At 38.2% G+C, this 25,030-nt stretch overlaps 2 protein-coding genes across 9 annotated transcripts in view; both read right to left on the bottom strand.

Moving 5' to 3' along the window:
* The window catches only part of CARNMT1 (carnosine N-methyltransferase 1), a 20,790-nt gene extending 7,874 nt beyond the window's left edge, over positions 1 to 12,916 (bottom strand). For all 4 annotated transcript variants that reach the window (XR_009208621.1, XR_009208622.1, XM_058424135.1 and 1 more), the window contains exons 1-4: positions 12,585 to 12,916; positions 9,892 to 10,087; positions 8,753 to 8,916; positions 1,355 to 1,495 (exon numbers count right to left, since the gene is read on the bottom strand). Coding sequence is in view for 2 of the 4 variants with exons in the window: in XM_058424135.1 (XP_058280118.1) it covers positions 1,355 to 1,495; positions 8,753 to 8,916; positions 9,892 to 10,087; positions 12,585 to 12,916 (833 nt within the window). In the remaining 2 variants the exon portion in view is untranslated. The remainder of the gene's footprint in view (positions 1 to 1,354; positions 1,496 to 8,752; positions 8,917 to 9,891; positions 10,088 to 12,584) is intronic.
* Positions 9,976 to 24,997, bottom strand: NMRK1 (nicotinamide riboside kinase 1). Of its 5 annotated transcripts, none has more exons than XM_058424136.1 (10): positions 24,669 to 24,997; positions 23,248 to 23,355; positions 22,720 to 22,779; positions 22,200 to 22,290; positions 21,514 to 21,562; positions 19,948 to 20,110; positions 19,801 to 19,872; positions 18,688 to 18,797; positions 17,649 to 17,738; positions 9,976 to 10,087 (listed from the first exon to the last, which is right to left on the bottom strand). In XM_058424136.1, exons 3-10 carry the CDS (start codon positions 22,746 to 22,748, stop codon positions 10,065 to 10,067), a joined length of 627 nt encoding a protein of 208 aa, XP_058280119.1. In that variant the 5' UTR covers positions 22,749 to 22,779; positions 23,248 to 23,355; positions 24,669 to 24,997; the 3' UTR covers positions 9,976 to 10,064. The 5 variants fall into 5 exon arrangements, 3 of the variants coding, with proteins under 3 accessions (XP_058280119.1, XP_039945145.1, XP_039945146.1); XR_005704355.2 differs by lacking the exons at positions 9,976 to 10,087; positions 23,248 to 23,355 and adding exons at positions 13,114 to 13,471; positions 17,150 to 17,300; XR_005704357.2 differs by lacking the exons at positions 9,976 to 10,087; positions 23,248 to 23,355 and adding exons at positions 15,803 to 15,983; positions 17,150 to 17,300.
* Positions 24,998 to 25,030: the final 33 nt, after the last annotated feature.

Below are 25,030 nucleotides of genomic sequence, written 5' to 3'. Positions count from 1 at the left end.
TAAATATCCTCCATAAACGGGAAACACTACACGAGCATAAGGTTATAAAATTACTACCACTAGTAAAGCATGAATCTTTAGGATAATTTCACATATAGGTGAAGACTCTTTATTAAAGGAGCATGTCATCAGAGGGTAGGGGTGAAGTTAACTAACCTCTGTGACAGTTTACCAGTGCTCCAGAATATGAGAAATGAATGCTTTAATGCTACTTCAAAGTTCCAAAGCACAAGAGGAATATGGTTTCCTTTTAGCAGCTAAAAGGCATCAGTCAGATCAATTGATATACAATTTCACCACCAAATGAGTCACTTGAAAATAATTCAGGAAAAAAAGAACAAATAATCTCCAGTAAACATCTATTATCACACAGAGCACTACTGCTATATGCAGATATGCAGCGGGCATCACACAGTGTTTTCCCCTTGTTTTGGAACAGTAAGCTGTATGAGATGCAAGAGCACCACAGCGCACTGTGGACAACCAGTCTACAAAAGAATCTCCAAAACAATACTATAACAGAGAAAAAAAGCCAATAGTTTAGGTATTTTTAGCAAACGTGTATCATTTTAAACTGGAACTGTCAAATTCTGACTCTGTGAACTTGGCACTAACCCCCTCCCCTTAAAAAAACACACTCCAGACCTCTTTCAATACTTGCCCACCTGTAGCCTTCCCACTCTTTCTTAAATGAACAGTTGCATGTGCTGCCTTTTCTCTTCTCTAACAAGGTGTTTTAAAAACAATCATTCCAATGCAAGTAGCAGAATATCAAATACAGAAATTTTAAGTAAAACCTGTAGCATGAAATTCACTACATTTAAATTTATTTTCTGAGCGCAATTGTGGAACTATTAACTCTTAGCCTCTTGCTCAGCATGCTTCAATGATTTTTTTTCTTGTCAAAATACTGCTAAAATTTTAGAATGGAATGTGATATTTTTTTTAACGGGTATCCTGTTAATAATCATCACCATTTATTCAGGTTGTATTTACTAGCCCATATTCAGTAGTAGTAAGATAGGTGTCCATTTTACAGAAACAAGTGAAATAATGTGAAATAAATCATAAAACCTAATGAAAATTTTGCATAATATCTGTTGTTCAATTTAGAGATTTTAAATCTCAAAACTTGAAAGCCATGCTTTCTGTAATTTTAATGACTCAGCTATAATACTTCCTTCCCTGTTTATCCATAAGACTTTTTTCCTTAAAGCATTCTAAAAAGTGAGTATATGTGCCTTGTAGTATGACTTAAAAATCTATTCTTGTGAGACGTACGTATTCAGACTTCTGTCATTTATAGTTTTGCCTCTCTAGGTTTTATTCAGCAAGTAAAACATAAGCTATATACCTGTTGAGTACAAAGTTAGAAGAAAAGAGCATAAAGAGACTCCATTCATTTCCTTGGCAAGCATAACCGAGCATAGCTATTTCCCACGCCAATCTACCTAGCCCAGCACCAGGTACCAGGATATTAACTTTGGAGAAATCCCTGCAACAGAACAAAAATAATAGTTAAGTCTTTATCTGATACCCCTTAACACAATTTAGAGGTCCAGCCAAACATTTTCCCCACCATAAACTTAGATACTATATTATGTTTCCTGTATGACTTCACTTTTAAATGGAAACTGAGCCTGTTCTGATCAGATTGGTTAATTGTACAGTCAAATTACTCAAAACAACATATACAATCCTTATTCAGAATACAGAGCATAACTGCACACACAATTTATTTTCCTTAAAAGTTCTACTGTTATCCAGCCAAAAAATTTCTCAAGTGAATTGAAGAATATTACCATATAGAATAATGTATTTTTCTTTAAGCCCCACTGCTAATCAAAAAGCATTCTAGACATATCTTTTGTTACCCTGCAAGAAAAAAAAAAACACAAACCAAAAAAACAAACCAAGTATTTTGACATGAGAAATGAAAATGAGAAATGAAAACATAAAATCTCCACAATCTGATAAACAATTCAGAATGTAAAAACCTTAAAGTAGTGACTGTTCCAGAAATGATGAGTTCTTCATATGCTGCTCACTGGTTTCCCCAAGTACTCTAAGTGACTTATTTCCTAACTCAATCTATATTGCAGCTCTCTAACCATCTACACATAACTAGGCATCAAGTTGAAGACAATCAGAAAACATCCAGCAGTATGTTCACTTAGAAAAATCTCTCCCAAGTGCAGCAACTAACAAACAGAACTAAGAATCTCAAAAATCACTCTTTGAGGCAGAAAAAGGCAATACATACATATTCTAACCACCACACTTCCACCACAATGCAATCAAACCTTCACTCATAAAACAGAAACCGCTCCCATGTCAAACTGAAGATATTTAATCCAAAAAGAAGTAATTTTTCAGTTTCCAGTCATAAACAAGACTTCAAGAGTTCACAAGTTCATACACCAAAGTATGAATATTCATACACCTTCCCACACTGTTTTGCATATCACCTTCAGAGACAAAAAATACACCTACCAATTTACATGCAAGTATATGAAATAGGCCACAATCAGCAGTTTGAAAGGATAAACGGCATCAAACCACAAAGCCTTTGACTGCTTAAAAATTCAGAATGCCAAAAAGGGTTCAAAAGAGTAAGGATGCTGCACAAGCATGAAGATGATTAAAGGAGCTACATATATCCTAAAAGCTGTACATTTCTGAATACCATTACCCAGAACCAAAAGGAACTATAATTATTTTCTAAATGCCACACAATCTAACAAAGCTGTTTTAACAGTGCCTTTTGAGTTTTGATTTGATCATCTAGTTAGTGAAGTCTCTGAAATGGAAAATCATTCCATTCATTTCCATTCCGTTATATGTCCGGGCTCTTCTGACTTAACAAGAAGCTGGAAATCAAGACTTTGGTATTAAGAGCATTCCTGTGAAGCAACGGTTCTCACTACCTCTTTTCTACAGGGGAAATCAGAAGAAAGTTTGCACAAAATCCTACTGAAACAAAAAAAAATACTTCAGGATAAAACTACATGCTCAATATGAAATTTTTGGAAAATGTGCTTTCTGCTGTAAGCTATAAAAGCTTCATTATGGTACACTGTTAATCCAAATTATGGTACACCGTTAATTATAGCACACCATTAATCCAAATAGATTTTCTAACCTAATCTATTTCTCCACTTCTTTACAGTTTTTATTTATGAAATATTTAGACTAGCTCTATGCAGAGCAGATTTTAGCACCCCCATGTGGACACTTCTATAATAAATGGGATGATAAGCCATAAACCATATTCAAGATTAGAACACACTGATTAGAAAAAGTCTTTTCTTAAAGCAACCTGGTAGCTAACAGGTATGCAGGTATATTTACATTTTGAAATCTGCACCATTTTGCACCCCAAAACAAGAGAAAACTTCTAACAGTTAAGTGAGATGACTTTAAATTGCATGTATTTGTCTTCTATCTTTTCATCCAAAATACAAATTTTTTGTACTTCTAAACCAATTTTTCCTAATTCCCTCTTAGAAAACAGCTTTTTATTTTCTTTTTCTAGTGCAGACTTAACTACACTTTCGTTTGTGCCTTATTTATTGAGTTTATTAAGGAATTAAAGTCTGGAAATTTGTTAGCAAATTTATTTCTTTTCCTACTCTTCATATCAGTTGCTGGAGAATGCTCCTGGCCACCAACTTCATTTCAGCAACAGATCACAGCTAATAAAATACAGTATAATCAAATCTCAGTCCAGTAACATTGACACTAACCTTCCAAGAGCAGATTTTTGAATTTATAGTCTGAGAAATTATGCATGTGGCAAACTTATTGCATAACAAGTAATGACTGTTGACAGTGTCCCCTAATTAGAAAAAAAATTGTCTAATACCTTTTTCAAGACTTGAAAATGAACTGTTTGTGACAAATTGTTAATGAATTACATTGAATTTTGCATCCTTATAATAGCTAAAAATCTTTTAATTGCACAGAAACTGCTTTTTTAAAGGCTATAATCCTTTCAGAGGCTAGAAAAAAACAGCTTTTCTCTGGTGGTTACCTGATGACAGCAGTTACAAGCTCACCTAAAAAAACCCAAAAAACAATAACAACAAAAAACCAAACAAAAAACCATCACCACCACCAAAAAAAAAACCACACACAAAAAAAACCAAACAAAAAACCCCCCTCACACACACACCGCCCCCCCCCCCCCAAAAAAAAAAAAAAAACCACCACCCCAAAAAAACCTGTGGTAAAATAATAACTCAAAGTGATCCACAAGTAAAACTAGCCTTGAACCAGCCAGCCAAGGACAGGATTTCTATGACACACATCCAGCGGCAGTTAGGAACATGTATGAGTATCCAGCAAGTACCCACTGAATACTGGTGGGCCAAGAGGGAAGTATCATCAGCCTATTAATCTGACAAGAGTGGGGAAAGCTGCTGGCCAAGCAGCAGAGAAGAGGGTTGCATGGTACTGTTCAGCTCAACAACTAAAACTGCAGAAGTCTCTTAAAAAAGACAACAGAGAAATATCAGAAACACATCTGTCATGTCCTTTTCACACTGCATGTTTCAGTGTGATATATTTTCAGCTTTTAGAAGATTATTGGTATCAATGAAGATTTAAACTTTTTTTAAAATATGTCCTTTTTAAACGGGGGAAATTACACATGATAAAAATGGAGGCTTATTTCATGTTTATTGTGTAGTAATAAAAAGTAATGGTGCTAAGGAGGTAAATATGCTCACAAAAGAAATAAGAGTGTCTGATCAAACACAAACCTCATTTTTATAAATTAAACGCTGCAGTTCAGTTTATCAAATGAAGTAATAAATACTTATTTCACACAGAGATGGGCTTCTGATCAGTGGAAATATCAGCATAGGAACACACTGGGACTCCTTTTCTAGTATTTATGAGGTCTGCAAATTTAGATCATAAACAGATCCAATTCTTAGTATCCTGTATTTTGCTATTTTACTTCAATCATATTGTTGGTGATTTTTTTTTAGGACAAATGCTAAACAGCACAATCATTTGAAGAGCAATTCTCTGAATTTGGCAGCTGAGTTTTATACACTTTCATTAAAGACCTGCAAAGCACTCGGTGAGGCAGTAACTGACATAATATTTGCCCTCAAATCCAATGTTTAAAACTAAGTATAGGCTAAGTAAGGACCTGCAAGGAGAGATATATTTCACATAAAGTCAAATAAAATTCAAATACAGCACAGACTGCAACTCCACCAGAAATGTGACTGAGCACACTCGAGAAGTATAGTCAAGTTCGTAAGCTGTTTTTCACATTAAAAGGAAACTAAGCTCTGGTGATTTCTTTTGGACTGTTCAGTAAGCATCTTGGAAAATACAGTAATTGCCAGACAGCATGACACAGACGAATTTCAAGTTACAGCTCATTCCGGAGGCCTAACTTATAAGAAAACAGGAAAAAATACCTAAGTATACTGGGTTTGGCCACGGAATGATAATTAACAAAAAAGTTAATTACTTCACAGATTTAGTTTGGACAAGAAGCTGTTGCTCTTTACATCATTTCACCAAAGCAGGAAGAGCAAGACTAGAAGTGAAAGGAAACCAAGAGGACTGAAAACAAGAGGAATAAAAAAATATATATATATTTCCCTATAAAAATCTTCAATAAATACACTGATAAAGAAATAAAAATGTATCTACATTTTACTATTTTCTCCTACAGCAAGTAGGTTCATTCTAATCCAAGCAATACGAGACATTTAAATATTACAGAGCTCCTACAAGCTGAAACACAAACTCCAACATGAATAATGCAAGAAATCTATCAGTTCTCCAGGAAGACCCAATCTCATGGAATTTACTTAAAACTGCTTTGTTGACTCTAACTTCTGTGTTAAGGTGTGAAGCAGAATGAGACAGGAACAGCTTCTGCCATTTAATTTATTTTCGGATGACAGCCTCATCAGAAGACTAGGCTAAAACACATGATAACACATGCTAAGTAGCACCTACTAAATAACTATTCTGACCTACAGCTGCTTTCAACCATTGCTTGTACTACCTTCCACTTCCCAAAGAGCAAGCATATACAACACTTCACTGCTTTTCCTGCTGTTTACATACCAACTGAACTCATACATGCCAATCTTGTAAACTGCAACGCTAGAAGGTGTGTGTGCAGAGAGTGAAATGCACTTGAGTAGTTTCAAAAATTTAAACTCCATTTTCACATGACTCCAATTCATGGAATTAATAATGTCAACAAATTATGTTAACTAGAAACCGAACGTACCATTCTGCTGAATATTACAGATTGGATGAGTACTGTAATTCCTTTTACAAAGTAAAAGGTGACTGGCACTATCAACACAAAATACATTTAGATAAAGGAGTTTTCATTTCACTTTCACCCAGTGCAGTTTTTCTCTATCACTTTCATTTCATCCTTTCAGGAGACTTTAGAACGTGCTACAAAAGGAAACTCTAAAGCAAGACAAAGCTGCATTCTGAGGCTGACCTACAGGCTGTTTTCTTTCACACATTAGAGTCCCCAGTCAGTCCTCTCCCACTATAAAGGACAGAGTAACTCACTGTGATCAGTTCAGGCCCCATCAATCCCTTCAAACTGAAATAACTTCTCCCTTCCAAAATCACTGAATCATAGAATATGCTGAGCTAGAACAGACCTGTCAGGGTAAGAGACTCTAGCTCCCGGTCCTATGCAGGACACTCCAAGAGTCACAACATGTGCCTAAAAATATTGTCCAAACGCTTCTGGAACTCAGAGAAGCTTGGTGCTGTGATCACCTCCCTGAAGCGCCTGCTCTAGTGCTCAAATACCCTCTGGGTAAAGAATTTTTTCCTGGTATCTAACCTAAACCTCCTCTTACTCAGCCGCATGGCATTCCCTCAGGTCCTGTCACTGGAGAGTGAAGAATTTGTATAAAATGTGTATAAAAAACCCAGAGCGACCAGCTAGCAAACCCTGCCAGGGAAGTTACTTCTTGCACAAGGGTGAAGTGGCACTGCCAGTTAAGCTCGATAGTATATGACTCTGCTACTCACCTCAAAAAGTTAAGTACACCCAACCAGGCGAGCCTTCAGTCACCAGGAAAGCTGAGTGAGCTGACATAGTAGCTAACAATATGTGAGCAGAGAAGAGGTTTTACCTAAGTGCTATAACAGCTCCACAATAATAATTTAAGTAATACACATTTTAGAAATTTAAAAAATGCTATTTGACGAACTCAAACTTGTAGTAGAGATGTTTGATCTGTACAGTGTTGTACAGAGATCTCAGCAGAGACAGAACAAAACTCAAATGCCACTTCAGAGCTACCACAATAGGGACCAATGCTCTGCCACATTAGTTTTATCTGACAACAACCACGAGAATTCCCTGTAAAGAAACACAAAGCTGTCAACTTCAGATTCACCCCATTTGTTATCTCATGTTGCTTCCTATTATCAACTGAAAGTTTTGAAATAGAGTTCATTGATGAAAAATGTAAAAGTCAAGATTTTCCAGCCTCAGTCATGAATCTCTTAAGATTTGACATAAGCTACCCCTCCTATAACCAAAATCCATTAACAGCTATGATACAAGAGAAAAAGCTGAATTGTCATTTTGGAGATTAGAATGTTTTCTTGCAGAACTAACCATGAGTCTTCCTATAGATCTACACATCAGAGGTATACCTACAGGATTTAATTCATATCTTATGCAAGGCACTATTAGCACTAGAAAACTGCAGAAAGCTCACTTGCAGATAAAACATTTCTAAAGGTGTTATGTATCTTTAGATAAGTCAGTTCAAGGCAAAATAGAAACCATCTTCACTCCATGTTCTCCCACCACAAACGGTTTTTAATAATGAAACTAAACAATGGCTAGTGGAAGAGACTTCAAATTCACACAAGAGCATTATTAACAATTACCGACAGAGAAAAAACACTCCAGTAATACCCTGCTATATCAAACCAAAGTAGTGGCCTGTTACCTTTATGAATAAAAATTCTCAAATTTTCCCACTGTTAAGAGTAGTTTAAACTAAAATGTACTTTAAGATGACTGGGCTGATTAACTGACAGAACCAATAAACATGGAATTCTTACAGCACTACAACCTTCTGAGACTTTACCTTTATGCTTCTACCTAAATTACCTGAAACTCCAATGTCAATGACTATTTTGGCACTGTTAACAAGCCAATACTTACAAAATGACCCTCAGATGTGCAACTAAGTTTTTTTAAGAACAGTCTTAGAACAGCTGTCTGAAACCAACGTTAGAATTTACTATTTTCACAGTAAATTCTAAATGCAATTAAGTGTAACTGCAGTGGAGATTAAGTCTTCCTCCTTTCCATAATGAAGAGCGAGAGACTTCCTGCTCTCTAAGAGTCCTTCCTTTCACCTGCAGCAGACACGCTCTTGAGAATCCACTAACCTGCAAGCTTTACCGCACTGAGGACAACTGAGTTAACTTTCTAAAGTCTCTTACTTACAAGATTTACATATATTGTTACACCCAGTTGCAAAACAACAAAAAAATAATTACTGGTTTACCTGGTATTACTTTGTGAAGCTTATGATTTTACTCTTTTCCAACATCTTGTAATAGAAATAAGAACTTTCTTGATTGAAAAATAAATTCCATTGAGTTCATAAAAAATTCTCTACTTTTGAAACAAAGCTTTTCATTACTCCATAAATTCTGTTTCAGATTTGTGCAACAGTCTAAGTCCACATAAATATAAGTTTTAAGACACTATTACCATCTTTCTTTTGGAAAGTTCTTTATAATTTCACTAATAATTGGCTGGTAGCAGGAATCCCTCTCAGACTTTCCCTCTTCACTCCAGTCTCTCACAAATTGTTTCAATGTGGACTTTAATTTATCCATGTCAAATGTTGAAGCTGGTGTAATCTTCCCACTTCCCTGAATAAAATGGAGGGAAAGAAAAAAAAAAAAAAAAAAGTTAGTGGAAAACATATCAAGTATCTGGAGTCTTCTGGGGGGGAAAGCAAATTATGAACAGAAAAAAAGCCATGCTGCAAGAACTGCTGGGTATATCAGCTGACAAAGCACTTCCCTTTCAGTTCTGGGACCCGGACTTAAATCCACCTTAATATCCTATACAAACTGAGCTTGCTGGTCTCTCTTTGGCATTCAAAACTGCAGGTTCCATACCAAAAAACCAATACACAGTAAAGCATAATTGGTAGTCCTTATTCAGGAAAGGATCAGGGCTTAGCCAGTGCCGAGGCTGAACTGCTTACCCTGAAAAAAGGATCCCTTTAGAGAATAATAAGGCAAAACTGAGAAGCTTATATTAGAGCTGCCCATTACTGTATCTTGCCTGTATCCAAAGAGGACTTCAGTTTCCATCTCTGTCAGTCCTTTAAGTCTTGGTGTAAATTTTTTTTGATATAAAGTAGGTCAAGTAGTAAAAAGGTGTTTACAAATAACATTAAAAATACTTACAATCTAGAATTGCAACCAATTTACAATGTTGTAACATATAGGAACCTACAGTAAGACAGACAATATCACTTATATTCTATATAGGTAACAGAAAAAAATAACTTTAAAATGTAACCAGGGGAAAGCTAGAACTCTGGAGTGAAAACAACAATTTTCCAGATTCACTGTTTGGTTTTTTACAATAATTTGGCAGATTCACAGTTAGTTTTCATATGTCTAACTACCAGAACTAACAACAAACAGCCTCATTAAGCATCTGCAAAATGTGAAAGACAAGAGTGAGAAAAGTGTGAACATACAGGAAACAATAAAACAAAGAAGGCAAAATAAAAGAAAGTTGGCGGTTTGAGGTATTAAAAACAAATGTAGAAAACCCCAAAGCATACAGAATTTAATTCTGGAGCAAGAAAAAAGTCAATTTTAACATACATCTTCTCCATATTCCTTATTTTCAAACATATGAACACAGTCATTCACAATGGTTTGTAGTATTTCTTGATTATGATCAATGCACTTCCGAATCTTGTCAAGGTGAGGAAGAAATTGAGGAAGAAGACTCTGCTGGTTAGCTGGGAGAGACTTAAACTGCCTCTCTGTTCTGTTCACTCGTTCATGCATACTCGTTCTAAAAAGCAAAAGTTTTAAATATTTAGAAGCAAAATACACACGTAAATAATTCACTCTAAGCTGTTTTGATTACAATTATTCGGTTTTTTTATATACAGAAAGTGACCAGACTTTGTAGTCCCTTACCAGAGAACAAGTTTTCAAGAATTTTTCAGGCAATTTTTTAAGCCCTAGTTCTGCATTATCACTCTATTTAATAAGAGGACCCTTCCTTTCTCCTTACCATTTCGTCATCAGCCAGTCATTTCCAGAACAGGTGATCACATCTTAACACATGAATCTATTAAATTTAACAACCAACCATCTCCTAAGTTTCTTTCACAAATCCAATTTAAATTGAATCAATTTGAATGCAGTGGTAAGGTTCTGTTACAGAAATAACAACATGTGGAGTGAGAATGGGGATCCTCAAAATCCATTGCTTTCATGAAAACTGTAAAAGTCTCAGGTGGACCATACCAGAGTTCTGGCAGCTAAAGATACTGAGCTACCTTCTTTTCACAGCATATTCCTCACAAGTACTGTGAACATGATCATCTGATTAAGGAAAGATAAAAATAATTTTCCACTTCTCCAGGCTAAAAGTTTCATTAAAATGGTGACTCTTCTGAGATTTTGCTAGATTTGTTTTCTGCCTAAACTGACAGAAGTATAGGTGCTAAGCACAGTCATGGTGACTCGAGAGAGAGAATTCAGGAAGAGATACTGACCCTTTTGACCACTAAATGATTTCAGATGGTCAAGTCATACTAAAGTTTCCCAAGTCCTGTGTCAATATACAGCAGCACAAAGCTGAAAAAACTAGCCATTATGAGAGACAGCTGCAATGGCTGGCATTTTAGTGACAACCTCATTCTGGAAATTTAACCAGGTTATATTATTGACGTGTTACTGAGAAGGGACTGTTCCCTGCAATAGCTACACCAGCTTAAAATTACATTCAAGGACAAGAAACAAGAAAAAAAATAAACTGATGCTCTACATAAATCACATCAGCTTAACTCAACAATATCTTCCTGAAAGTCTTATCAGCAAAAAAAAAAAAAACCTTTAAACCGAATTCTCCACCCTTTTATGCTAAATTACAACAATCTAGCAGAATGAATAATTCACTGAAATCAGAAAAACTACAAATAACAAAGTTATCTCTGTTTATGTTTAGAAGACAAGAACAAGATCTGGACTTATCTGAGAGCATGTTACTGTCTTGTTCATACAGATGTTTCTAAGTTAGCTGAAAATATCTGTATGAGCAAACAAAGATTCCATTTATTAAGTACCAAAATATGTAATCTCACCTAAATTTTGAATTATTTCTTTGAGACAGAGTTAATTTCATTGAATTTCTGTACTGGAAATTTGAGTCACATCCTTTTCTTGTTTTTACTGAATCAAACACTCAAAAGCAACTCAAAGTCACAGTTCAACAGAAGGCTGAGAAAGATATTCACAGCTTCTAAGGCCAGAGGGTACAATTATACCACTAATATAAATAAATTACAGGTTGGAATTACATTAGTAGCAAACAGTATTAGATACTTTTAATTAACTAGGTCTTTGATATGTCCAAACTGAATTAGAGAATTCACTCTGCAAGAGACATCAGAAAGTCATTCAGACCAACCTCCCGCTCTAACACTTGCCCTGGAAGACAAATGAAACATACAAGGAAAAACCTCAAACCGAAGAAATTATATGAATATCACCCACTCCTACCAAGAACCTCACTACCATGTACATATTATGCTTGCACTACATTGATAAAAAAAGGTCCAGCATAGTCATGAGCCACACGACGGGGCTTCCTTAGCTGAAGTACAAACCTACTTTCCAAACCTAGAAACAGGATATGGCTTACCAAAACACTGAAAAGGACTGGACTTTTACAGCCAGGCTCCACTAACCTGCAACGAGACTTGGTTCCTCGTCTACTAAATGGATTCAATCCTAAAACTAAGCGTCCCCACCACTGCTGGCTCATTCCTATAGAGCCAGCAAACTCTCTTCTGACTCCACTGATGTTATTAAAAACTGCATCCATTATCCCTAGCATGCTACAGGCCTTGTATGTTCTGCAAAATATAATGTCTTTCAAGAATTTCCATCCATAATCGAAACATCATACTGCATTTCTCCGCCACCAGGAAATACTGCTGGTCTGAAGGCTTTATGGTGTCTTAGGGCATTCTATCTCCTAAGTGACCTCACGACGCCCTTCTCAGGTTTGATACATTTTTCAATGCTTTCGAATTGACAGACATCAAGGCGACTTTGCACGTATCCCGAAAGGAAAGCGATGCAGAAGCCCCTTCCCGACTCGGGGCTCCGCACCCCGCCGCCAGCACAGTGCTGCGCACGGAGCACAGTCCGGGAGGCGGCCGCACGACGAGCGCCCTGCGCCGGGGCCGCGGGGCTGCTGCGAGCCCTGCGGAGGCCGCTCAGCGAGCGGAGAGACCCCCGCAGGGCCCCACGCCCAGACGACAGGCCTCATTTACCCGTAATATCGGAAAGCGTTGATGATCCTCCGAAAATGTTCCCGCTCCAGACGTTCCTCCTCCTCCACCGCCCTGGCCGACGCCGTCGTCAGCGCCCTCGGCTCTACAGGCTGCCGCCTCCGCCGCTCGTCGTTCAGCGGTGCCGCCGATTCCGCCTCGGCCTCCGCTCCCATGCCGCTCCCGCTCTCTCCCGGCCACGGCAGCTGCTCCCGCTCCTCCTCGCGGCCTCGCCGCAGACCCCTGCGCATCACCTTGGCGGGCGGCTCCCTCTGGCCTTTGGGACGCGGCCTTGGCAGCGGCTCTTTCCGGGACACGGCGCACGTGGCCGACATACCCCGCGCCCTGCTGCGCCCGCGGGCACGGCCGGCGCGCACGCGCACGCGCACCACCGCCCTTCCGGCGCGCGCCGCCGGTCCCGCGCAGGCCACCACCGCGAGAGGAGGAGGGGAAGGCAGGGCCGGACACGCGCACCCGGAAGAGGGGGACCCACGCTCCCGAGCCGGTGTCACAGGGATCGGGAGCAATGCCCTAGCAGAGCGCTTCGCGCTCCCGAGCCGTTTGGTGTCACAGCGGACGCTGCTTGTGGCGTGGCGCCCGTCCCCGCCCTGTGAAGCGGCACGGCGTTGTTCCCCGATGGCGGCAATGGCGTTGAAGCACTTCAGGCGTACCGGGGGAGGATGCACAGCTGTCGGGCTCCTCGGGGGTAGCCAGGCACATGAAATACCGGCTCAGCACTCAAACCCGGACTATCCTGGGCTCAGGCTGGGGTCAGGTATAAATTCAGCCCCGCTGGCAGGCAGCCGGGGCAGCGAGGTCACTGTGCTGAAAAGAGGCACTACTTCACTTCAAGACGGATTATGCTTCCTGGGAGGATGGGCAAGGACCAACTGTGGGGAGGAGGAAAAAGCAAGGTGTCTAACCACACGAGTGACTAAATACTAGATTTCCCCCCACAACAGACTTTGGCCTGGATGATGGGCACATCCTCCTCCACCTGACAAACTTGTTTGACCAGGTGCACACACCATGTCATGCAGCAAGTCACACTATACACCCTTCCAGTGCTTTGAGAAGACGTGGCTGATACAAGACTACCTCATTTGCAAGGGCCCGTCCCCTCAGTCTTAAAAACTAAAGAGCACTACCATATCTCCTGTCTGCATAAAGACAGGAACAGTCATTCAGTTAATTCAAGTATTGCAACAGGAATAGGAAAGGGTTTTGACACACTAACTTCCCCTCTGTGGAAGTAGGAACATCAGCTTCCGAAAATAAACACTTTCACTTTACTCTCACACTGCTCCTGCACTCTTGTAGCTACAGTAACTGACCAGGCAGTGAATGGATACTGGACATTGTGTGCAATGGCAATGCCAGAGAGAAACCAAAGATGTACCCAGTTCGATGGACAGAAGATTCACTGTTCCCAAGTGGGTATGTAAATTACGAAACGCCTTGTGTGTGACAAAAACAGTATCTGAATCGAACAGAAATTTAGCTTTTAGACTTTGAAGGTTAGAGTGGGAACCACAAGCTCTGAGAGATAAAAGTTTGTTCCTACTACATTGGTGTTTATGACTTGTCATGTTCTATTAACATCAAAAAATTACTTTCTAAATATCAAACTAATAATATACTTGTATTTCTGTCCTTACATAAAAGCCATTAACCTTTTATAGAACACCACCACCTCTATCACTCCACATTTCTGAAAATATACAAGACACTTAGCAAAGCTTTCTTTCACCTGTGACAGCCTAAAATTGCTGCCAGTGGATGACACACTTCCAGAAAGTTGCCTATTCTTCACTAAACAATTGTAGGCTTCTGCCATGCAGCTCTCCCCAACCACTTCACAGCTAGCACAGCCCTGGCAATCAAAAGGCAGTCACCAAGAGTAAGGGGAAATAAATAAATAAATAAATAAATATTTCTGTTAAGGGCTGTACCACCTTCAAACAAAAAGCATTCTGCCAACATGCCAAGTTACAGACCAGCTCTATAAGCTTTTATAATGGCACCTGAAATACTTTATCTACCAAACAGACTCAGAAGAGTTCATTTTTTTTTTTTTGTGGCTGAGTTGCTGCAGGAACTGGCAAGAGCACAAAATTTTGGCACACCAGGTGAGCCTGGTCAGTTTCTACAGCCCATCCATGATATAGCACTGCTAGCTTCTCTTGCTACTTCTTATGGGTTAAGTGTCAATCAATCTTCTGGATCCCTTTTGAACTTGATGGTGCTGTCTGCCATATTTGGCATGACATCTCAGAAGGTCAGTGTCTGCTGCATAAAGCATCATCTCTATCCCTGTGAAATATCACCTTACTATAAGTTGAGGAAGTGCCCCAGACTAATATTTGTAAAATATGGTGAATACTAGTTTTGCTTCCACTTGACTCACAGCTTTCAACTTTCAAGCTATTGTAAACTGTGGCCCATTTTCCCCTTGGTCTTCTCTCCCCAGTGAGTGGTCCCACCATTTTCAGTGTCTCCTTGCAAAGCAGCTTCTCCATTTCCTTGATATTTAGTTGCTCTTCTTTTAATTCCACTATGGACCCCCTCTAAATGCAGAAACTAGAATTACCCAGCTCTGAAAACATGGGTCCTGGTCTTACACAGGAGCCAAGTTAGACCACCTGTTTTGTCAGGAGAAAAAAAAAAAGAAGATGCAGCTCATGCAGCTCCAAACTGTGGCATGGTTACAGAAGAACTGTGAAAGATCTATGCCCTGAGCTCTTACTACAAGTTGCTGAAGCACAAGTTCAGTGCCACGTATATTCCAATAATGATTTACACCACAAAGGCATAGATCTGTATTGCAGCTCATCTATCATTTTTCCCTATAAGAGGATCTGACAAAACTGAGCTCCTTGCCACAGCACCAATGTTGGACTACTCGAGAATAAAGTCAGGTGATTGTTCATTCCATTCCCTCTTCTGAATCACCATGCAGAGCAGTGGAAGTGGAAGACTGGCCCTGTGGGAGAGACCCCACTCTGGAGCAGCAGAAGACTGTGAAGAGGAAGGAGTAACACAATCCCCATCCACCAGTGCTGCTGGGAGACAGAAGGCAGAGAATTTGTGCGGGAATTCAAGCCTAGTAAGAAAGGAGGTATAGGGTAAGGTGTTCTATGATTTGTTACTTCTCATTATTTCTGATTTTATTGGCAGTAAATTAAAATTATTTTCCCAATCCACGTCTGTTTTGACTGTATGTGAGTAACTGCTGAGTAATCTTCCTGTTCTTATCATGACACACGAATCAAGATGCAGATCCACTGCATTTTTTCCCCTGTCGTGTTGAGGAGGAGGAAGTATTAGCGCAGTTTTGGTGGCTAGCCAAGGTCAGTCCACCAAAACCATTCCATACATTAGCTAATCTCTTGCAATTGTACCCTTTCCAAAGGGAAACAAAAACAAAATACAGTTTAAAGTCAGACAGTCCATAACAGCATATCATCAAATGCAAGATGAAGTAATTTTAAGAGCAAAATAATAGCACAAAATTATATTTGGAAGCACTTTGTTTTAAACACAGCTGAACACAGCTATAATCTGATAACATCTTTTTCTTTTACATATATTTACAACTTTTACAATAACATACTACATTTCAATCACTGACTAGTTCAGCTGTGACATATCAAGTAATAAAATTCATCCTTTGCTTTCCATGTCTGTAGTTTTATTTTTATTCTGGCTGTTAAAAATGTAATTGTCTAGAAAATGTAAGAGTTAAGACATTACTTATTCAGCAACAAAATACGATCCAATTTCCCAATCTCCTAGTTTGCGTTAATATATATACACAAATTTTATAACAAAGCTTCCACATTTGTTTAGCGTTCCTGCTTTCTGAACATTTAATTCACAACATTTCAGTTTCATTTCACTTTCAATGTGAGTTAGGAATATTAATAACAATTATTTCTTCCTCCTCCCTGAAGCATGGATTTATTATCTAGTTGCCTCTGCCATATTTTGCAGAGATTGACTGGGATAAGTACTACATCTTGTTAATGATGCATCTCCTTTCTCTGCATCTTACTTGCCCATCTTTTTCCAACAATTGGAGTCCTCTTGAGGCTTGTTTTTATTTTCTTAACATCTATTTCCAACTGCTCTAAACAATACACAACACAAAAATTACTGTGCTAACACCAGAGAGGTATTTAGTAGGTCTTTGTAAGTTTAGCTGTGCTTCAATCAGTTACTGACTAAGCATCATAACAACTTACATAAACTTACACAGCTAGTTCCTCTAAGCATGTTTATCAGTGATTACAAGCTCCTAAAAATATTAGAGGCAATCACTGTCATTCCTATATGATCATTTCAAACTGCAATCATCCATGTTCATATATACTTATTAATCCAACAGAAGTGCATCTTTATGGCTTAGTTCTGTGCACAAAAACCTTCATGTTCTTTAAAATGTACACAATCAGATTTAAAGCTCAGCCAAAGCAGAACTGATTAAAGGAATTTTAAAGAATGCACTGTTCATACTCCTAAATGGAGTCTCTGTCTCCATATCCATGAGAGACTTAATAATTACTTACAAAAATTCCTGTGTTACATGAAGTAGCATTATGATGATACACACAGCATTTGCCCACATGGTTGGCTTGCCATGTAAGACAGTCTTGGTGTTTTCAATTCCTATCAAACGGAACCCAGGCCTTCTACGTTATCATGCTGTGACCTGCTGATCTAAAATAAATAAAAAGTACACATCTAACCTGTAGTGTTTGCAAGTGACATTACTATATCTCAGAAAGTAATTCCACCAACACATTTGTTTTCATTGATATTTTATCCCATATTTCTTCTCTTCCCTGTTTTTTATTATTATGTTATCATTAAATAACAGTGGATTAAACTATGATCTTAGAACATCCCATTTCAAGGAACTCAGTTTTAGCTGAAATTGACTCAGAGTAATGAGCAAATGAGCACATAAATATAGGTCTATATAATTATTTCAAATAAAAGTGTTAGCTTCTTGTTCACACAGAATGGGATAGATACATAGATTCAATTTCCAGTAACATTACTTACTTTCTCCCCTCAGCTTGTTTAATTCCTTCATTATATCACTATACACATAGGATAAAAGCTCCTCTTGGGATTTTGTTCCATCCAAATAATCTGAGGAAGAAAAAATAAGTGTTCATGAGTTCTGTGCCAGCTATATGTAATGGCGATTGGCAAAATTTTCAGTATTCCTATATAGAGGCCATCAGAAGATAAGAAAAAAACAAAATCAAAGAAAAGCACCTGCTCTATTCTTCCTCCCCAAAATCATTTTACATGTTAAAAAATCAACATAATGGAAGAGTATTCTAATAATTCATTTATAATTTTTTGTGGAACAAAAGTCTCCATAAGCGTAATGGATATTGTGTGAGGACAGTGGAGCAATGGAATAATTTGGCAAAAAAGCTTCTGTGCAGTAGGTGATTTTGGGTACCTCAGTTTCAGCCTTTGAGGAACTTCTGGAAGAGCACTGCAGTTCTTACTGCACAGCAAGAAGCAGTGTGCTAATGATGAAGCAGCCACCCAATTTCCCTTTCCTTCCCTCTGGCCTTCACTCAAGAAGCAAGTAGTCCAAAAGCTGTGTGTGAACATCACACAAACTTGTGGCACTGCCCCAACAGCTGGCCCAGCTTTGACACTTCTCATGCAAAACTGTTGACTGTAGTGCAGACAATCAGCACCTAGAAAGTATCTTCAAGACTTAACCAGGATTTCAGTTTTGTTCTGAAGAACTCTGCCAGCACATCAGCTATCATCTTGGAAGCTTCTTATTTAGACATATGTGTGTTATCTTAAAAAGTTATCATCCTGTTAAGTGGACTTAATTCATGATCAGAACATTTCTATTTTTTAACTTCCTAATTTTCATTATTAAATAACAACAACAAAAAAATCCCTATAGGCTTGAAATATAAACGAACAGAAATGTCAAAACCTACTAAATGCCACAAAAACATTTGAAGAAAATTTTGACCCATTTAAAAAAATCCCACAATTCTACAAAAACTGCACAAGTGCCACATTTAAACATTTTATAAGTTTAAAATTAAAGATACCATACCAACTTGAATACTTGCATTCTCTTCCAATTCATTTTTGTATTTCAAATACATAGGCCACACGTGTCCATCGAAGTACCCTGGGGTATCTGCTGGCTGATAGACTCTGGTACTACACAAAAATACATATGCGTTCCCATTTAAGTTTTATATTTTTCCCTAGTGTTAGCTGGGTAAATAACAGCTCAGATCCAAAATTAAAAAAAAAAAAAAGAAAAAAGAAAAAAGAAAGGCTGGCTGTATTTTTGTTGGACCCAAGGAGGCTCCTTTGTTTTAATTCAATCTGTGATATGAATTCCTGCTGTCTTTTGCTCTCTTACCTATTTCTGCCAGTCAAACCACATTTAAGACAACATACAAGTTTGGGAGTTTTAATTGTAAAAGGTATTACAGATAAATTAAGCAGTATTGACACTATTACCAAAATAAGACACTTTCTCCTCTTCTTATTAGGTATACAGATTTCTCAAGCTTTAAATGACTAGTTGTTCCATCTAGACTCTTCCATTCTGGACACTAAAGTCTTGGGTGAGTCTAGCGAGAAACCAAGAAAGTGGTATCAACCAAAGCCAGCTGAATACAGGATTTCTTCACTCAGCCAGCAGATTCTGACTTTGTGTACGTATATTATTCCAAGCACACAGTATTGCTCCAATTTTAGAGGCAAGTCAGACAATAATCTGGCTCAATAATCTAGTTTAGATCCACAATAAAATTAATGAACAGTCTAAACAAAACCATACACTAAACCCACATATGAACATCATTACTCTAAGAATAATCATCAATTAATTGTATTTAATAAAGAATAAGAGTGCTTAGTATTTTTTTTAACCATTTCTCATTTTAAACAGGTTTTTACTCAAACATGCAATCAGTAATTAAATAATTTATCAGGACAACAAATTCTCTTTTTAGTGTTTATAAAGCACTTAATACTTTAATACCCATGTGCTCTAAAGTAAAAACCAAATCAAACCAACCTCAAACTAACAGAGAATAGATGATTTTAACAGTTTACATTTTGCAAGCACTGAAGAAAAGCTAGTACAAAAGGACCGCTTCAGCTCATGGGGCAGAGTGACTCTTTTTAAGCAGTAAGTCAATAATCTTACCTCCTTCTCCTTTTGCACTCTTCATAGGGAAGGGTCAAAAAATATCTTCTATTCCAGAGTTTATTAAGTGGCCTAAAATAATAACATATTTAGTTCCCTCTTCCATTTTAGGGTAGCTTTTAATTTAGGTTACATATTACTGCTTACTCATAATTGTAAAGGAGAAAGCCTTCAACAATCAAAATATAAACATTTTTCAGATTGTCACACGTTTTCTGTGGCTCTTCTGTCACAACACCTGACCTTGCTGGGCTTTTCATCCAATCGTGAATACTTGTCACCATTTCATCCATATAGAGGGCATCAAGTACTAGATGAAAACAAAGTTAAACATCCCTTAAAAGCAAAGAAAAAAAAAAAAAAAAAAAAAAAAGAGCCCTCAAGTACCCCTGCGTTAATCAGTACGAATCAAATAATCTACATACATACAATTTCAACGAAGGGGAACGGGATTATCCCAAAGATTATATCTGTAGTTCTGCGTTTGCTATCGATGATTTCCTGAAACCAAAGCTTGCACCAGGATTGGGTTATTTCTGTTGGGTGTAGTCTCTGGGAACTTCATGGCATTTAATATTGTCTGAATTGAATTCACAGCTTTTCACTTCATGACAGAAACTTCAGGGACTGCTCTGCACTTCCACAAAATTGTAAAAAATTACTGACCCTGAGACCTCCACTTTTCTGTCAATTATCAGAATGGCGAATGGACGCTTGACATTTTTTGCTTTGAGTTTTTATAAGGTTCATTAGGTGGGCATAGAGAGAGTAAAAGGAACATGGTGTACAAAGGAAAAGAGCACAATGTAACACCTGCTTTTGCCTGTAGACACACAAGAATATATTGAGGAAGTACTGAATGGTAGACATAAGGCAGATTTTTGATACCATAACAGCAAACACATTTTAAAGAGCTTTTAAGACCAGTGTCAAACCTGGATGTTTGAATAAGAATGTCCAATTTATCCCTCTAGTTTCACATTCCATTTACATGAAGTCTAGAAGTTGAGCCAAAGACTGCATAGCTGGTAATCACCAGTTCTCAGGTACAACTGAAAGGTCTGACCAATATTCTCAGCAACACTTTTTGTGATCACTAAGTATCAACAGAGATTAGCTACTAACCAAGCAACCGTTTACAAGTAGATAGGACCTGACACAAAACACTGGCCTGAAGTGGATCTGCAACTAGATATCTCTAAGAATAAACTGAGCCAGCATAAATCACAAACTTAAAAATATATGTTCTTTATGTGAGATCTGACATGAAATAAAGGTGTCAGGATAGATCCAAGTTTTGACTGACTTGGAAAACCCAATAGTGATATCCCATGAGTCCACTAACAAAAGTAGGGGAAAAAAGGGCCATTACCAAGCTAAGAGATTAAGCTTATGCCAGCACCGCAAGACAAGACTTTCAACTGAACAGCACCATTTGCTACTAAACCAGACAAAAGTGAAGAAACAGAGGAAAAGATTCAGAAGAGAAAAGGTAAGGTCAAGCACTAGCTTGAGCTATTTACTAGTTAAGCAAGTTTTCTTAGATATCTCAGTGAACTGAATGAAACTAAGAGAAGGATTGCGCTGAAGCTACGACTTGTTTACTGCCTTGCTTGGAAGGGAAGAGATGAGGGAATGGGATGGAAGAAGTGTTGAAGCTCAGCACAACAATTTCAGGACAATGTTCAAAAGCAGTTCATCAGAGTTACTGACCATCATATAGCTTAAATCCACGTTCATCTGTTTCTACTTCAGATTCTGGCTGAAGGGGAAAAAAATTTAATTTTTTCAAGGTTGCTTTTATGACCATGCTGAGAGATATATACTCTGGTTATAAACATAAGGGTTATACACTTTTGTACCCAATTAGTTACATTTGTCTTCAACATTAAACTGATGTAAACAACTGTTAAAATACACTACAAAAACTTTACTTAATCTAGAACAACAAACACTCCAAATCATGTGACTTAAGTTAGAGTTTTATTTGAGAAATAAGAGCTCCTTCATCATCCTTAACAAACATCCCCAACATCAACACGCATGTTGTTTTGACTTGGAAGACAAAGAACTACTTATTGTTGTATGGGTGTAGGCTTAAGTCAGTATCATTAAACTCACTAGCACAAAGGATCTTGAAAAATGCATTCATCATACACCCCTGCCTTACTTTAAAAGAGTGGCAAAGAAGACAGGAAATGTCTTTTGGCTGAGTATATTCAGTGGTTTGGCCACTTAAATTTCAATTACCCCAGGACTCTTTTTTTTCAGTAATTAGGAAATTAACATTACTTTAAGCAGCACTAATTTTAAAAGTCCATCAATAGGAGAACTGAAAAAGAAGTGAAAACTACTCAACCCTAATTTTACCTATCAGGTTTTTCCATTAAAACTGTTACCTTAAAGAAGTCATCTTGAGAGATTATATCACAGTTGGGAAGCATATTCTTAAGTTTTTCTGCTAGTGTTGTTTTCCCTCCATTTGTCACTCTGTTAAAAAACATTGTAAAAAGTTCACCAAGGCAAAAAACTAATCTTTAAAACATATGTACAAGCTCACACATACATTTCTATATAGTTATATGCAAAGAAACAATACAACTTCCCCCAAATTTTAGCCACATTAAATACTCTCCACTTCTAGAAATTTTCTGCCATGTTCCAACAGTTTTCAACAATCAGTACAGTAAATCAAGCAGTGTCAAGAAAGATGCTACAGACACCTGCACCTGAGGTCTCCAACTGACAAGGAACAATTTCTCAAGAGTTACATGCTATAAAAACTATACAATTATGTGTTGCATTTGTAATCCCGTTTCAAAAAAAAAAAAGGTATTCAGAAATGGAAATTGTATCACATCATTCTGAGAAGAAGACTAGTCTTAAGCTGTAGAAGAAGGTTAATTTTGTACAACTTACCCCCCAAGGCCAACAACCAACACTTTCATAGTTTCTTTTCTCCTCAGTTCTTCCTTTTTACTGTCAAAAACAATAGCCAGTGAAGAATCTTAATTCAGGAACAAGAAGGTGACTATGGCATTAAGAAATGCCAATTATACGATGATTTATTTTCTCTCCTGTTGTCCACCATTTTTCTTTTAGCAAAGGTACAGTCAGAAACTCAGCTGCTTGTTCTAATGCTAACAAAAAAATCTACAATATATCTGCCCCATAAATTCCAATGTACTTTATTTTTGACAGTATTTTAATAATTTGAAAGGAACTCTGGGAGACTTGGTTCTAACAATATTAATATCATACAAGTTCCTAAAGAAAAGCACAATCACTAGCTCAAGCATTAACAATATAAAAGACTAGGTAAACAGAAGCTGTGGTGGCAAAACAAAATCATTAGGAAAGAAAGAAGTGGTATGCTGTGGAGAAAGATATTCTAAAATTTAATGAAGACTTTTAACAAAGAATATGTTCAAAATCGCTTTTACGAACCTGGTCTCAACAATGTAATATTCACTGTGTGATTCACCAATCCCTTTCTGAGGGTATTAACAGTACAGACCATATAAATCCTCCTCCTCTGCTCCACCGCAGATTAATCTGGAAGCATTAAAACTACTGTAAGGGCAGTTTAAGCCATGCTAGCTGACTTAGAGAAGGACTAGGTAGCTCTTGATTTTGCCCTGAAAAGATCGAACAGTAAACGCTAAAGGTTAATTTATCCACCATATCCCTGTTACTGCCACCATATCCCATCAACTCTGATGCTCTGACTGCCTGAACACCTCCAGTAGTCAGAGCTGCCAGGAGACACAATTCTGCCTTGCCCTAGCACTTTCCCCTAAACTTTCTTCTGGAATGGGTGTTGGCAGAGTACATTCATTGGGAACTATCCTGGAAAAACATTGCAGCCGAAAAACAGTTCTGCAAAGACAGAGGGGAAACAATGTTTTCAGTTTCACCCATCAATTTACGACTATTTAACCACAGGAAACACCCTTTTTTCTATCATCCTAGGTCATACTTAGGAAGGTAAGACCTATGACACCTAAGACCTAAAAGAACTGAGCTAGTAAAACGCCCTGCCTCTGACAAATATCTGTACTGTACTAGAAAAAAGACTGTTACAGGGCATCAGTATGAAAACAAACCCACAGTTTCTGTGAAAGTAAGCACTGGATACATGTGGAGCCTGAAATAACATCCTCTTACATTTGGTGCAACGATTGGAAGTCCCACTGCTTCACACGTCTCTAATATGATCTTTGCATGGTTTTTAATGTATGGTTATGTTAAAAAAAGAAACAACAAAAGACTTATCAAATAGTCCAACCCACCACCCTTATGATAGGCATTGCTTTGCAATGGTGCTGCTTATCTACAGTAGTTGGCATTTACAAGTTTTTAAAGTTTTTAAAGGTTTTCTAAGAATATTATAATTTTCAAATTAAGTGATACGAATGCTTATAGTACTGGCTATCAATGCAAAGAGAGAAAACAAATAATTTGTTCTTAAGAAGTGATTATATTCAGGCTACTTAAAAAAACAAGATAAAAACCACTCTTTTCTAAAAATCATCAGCAAGGTTTGTGTTGCAGAGGACTAACCTTTGTCCCACAAAAGATGTTATGCAACAAACCAAACAAACACGTTCACCTTTGGACTTTAATTTAAAGTCACTGTCTAAATTAATTCCAGGCTACGGCAAAAAATGCCATCATAAAAAATCACACCAACTCTTCTGCCGCCCTAAGTAATGTGTAAAAAAAGTTCAAAAGCAAATTTGTCACAAATGCTGCAACACAGAAATCCTAAACTGCTCTACCCTGGGTCAATTTGTCACTTTAAATAGAGCACAAACCCATGACAACGCTAACACATCATTGCTGTCACCCCGTTTTTAAGGGCATACCGCGGCAAAGCTCCCACGCACGGGGACACCCAAAGGTGCACGGGATCCGGACCGGGAACGTCTCTCACAGGTTTGGGCCCACACAGCGGGGCTAGCGGAGGTTCCCGGCCGCCCCTCCGCTAGTTTCAGTTCCAACACTTCAGCGCCTCCGAAGTTCGCACTTAACTTCAACCACGCCGCGAGGGTGCTAGGAGCACATCCTTCCGGTAGCAAAGCTCGGCTCAGGCGGAGTGCCCGCCTCCTACGTCCTGTGACGGAGCTGTCCGGGGCGCGCCCGCGTAGCGGCCCCGGCCGACTGCAGGGAGAAGCCCCCTCGCAGCCGCCAGGGACAGCCCCGGCCCCGCCGCCTGGGCGGCTCCTCC

This window comes from Hirundo rustica, chromosome Z (assembly GCF_015227805.2).
Source record: "Hirundo rustica isolate bHirRus1 chromosome Z, bHirRus1.pri.v3, whole genome shotgun sequence".
NCBI classification, from domain to species: Eukaryota; Metazoa; Chordata; class Aves; order Passeriformes; family Hirundinidae; genus Hirundo; species Hirundo rustica.
The sequence above is the reverse complement of the archived record's forward strand: the minus strand, read 5'-3'. Positions and strand labels throughout refer to the sequence as shown.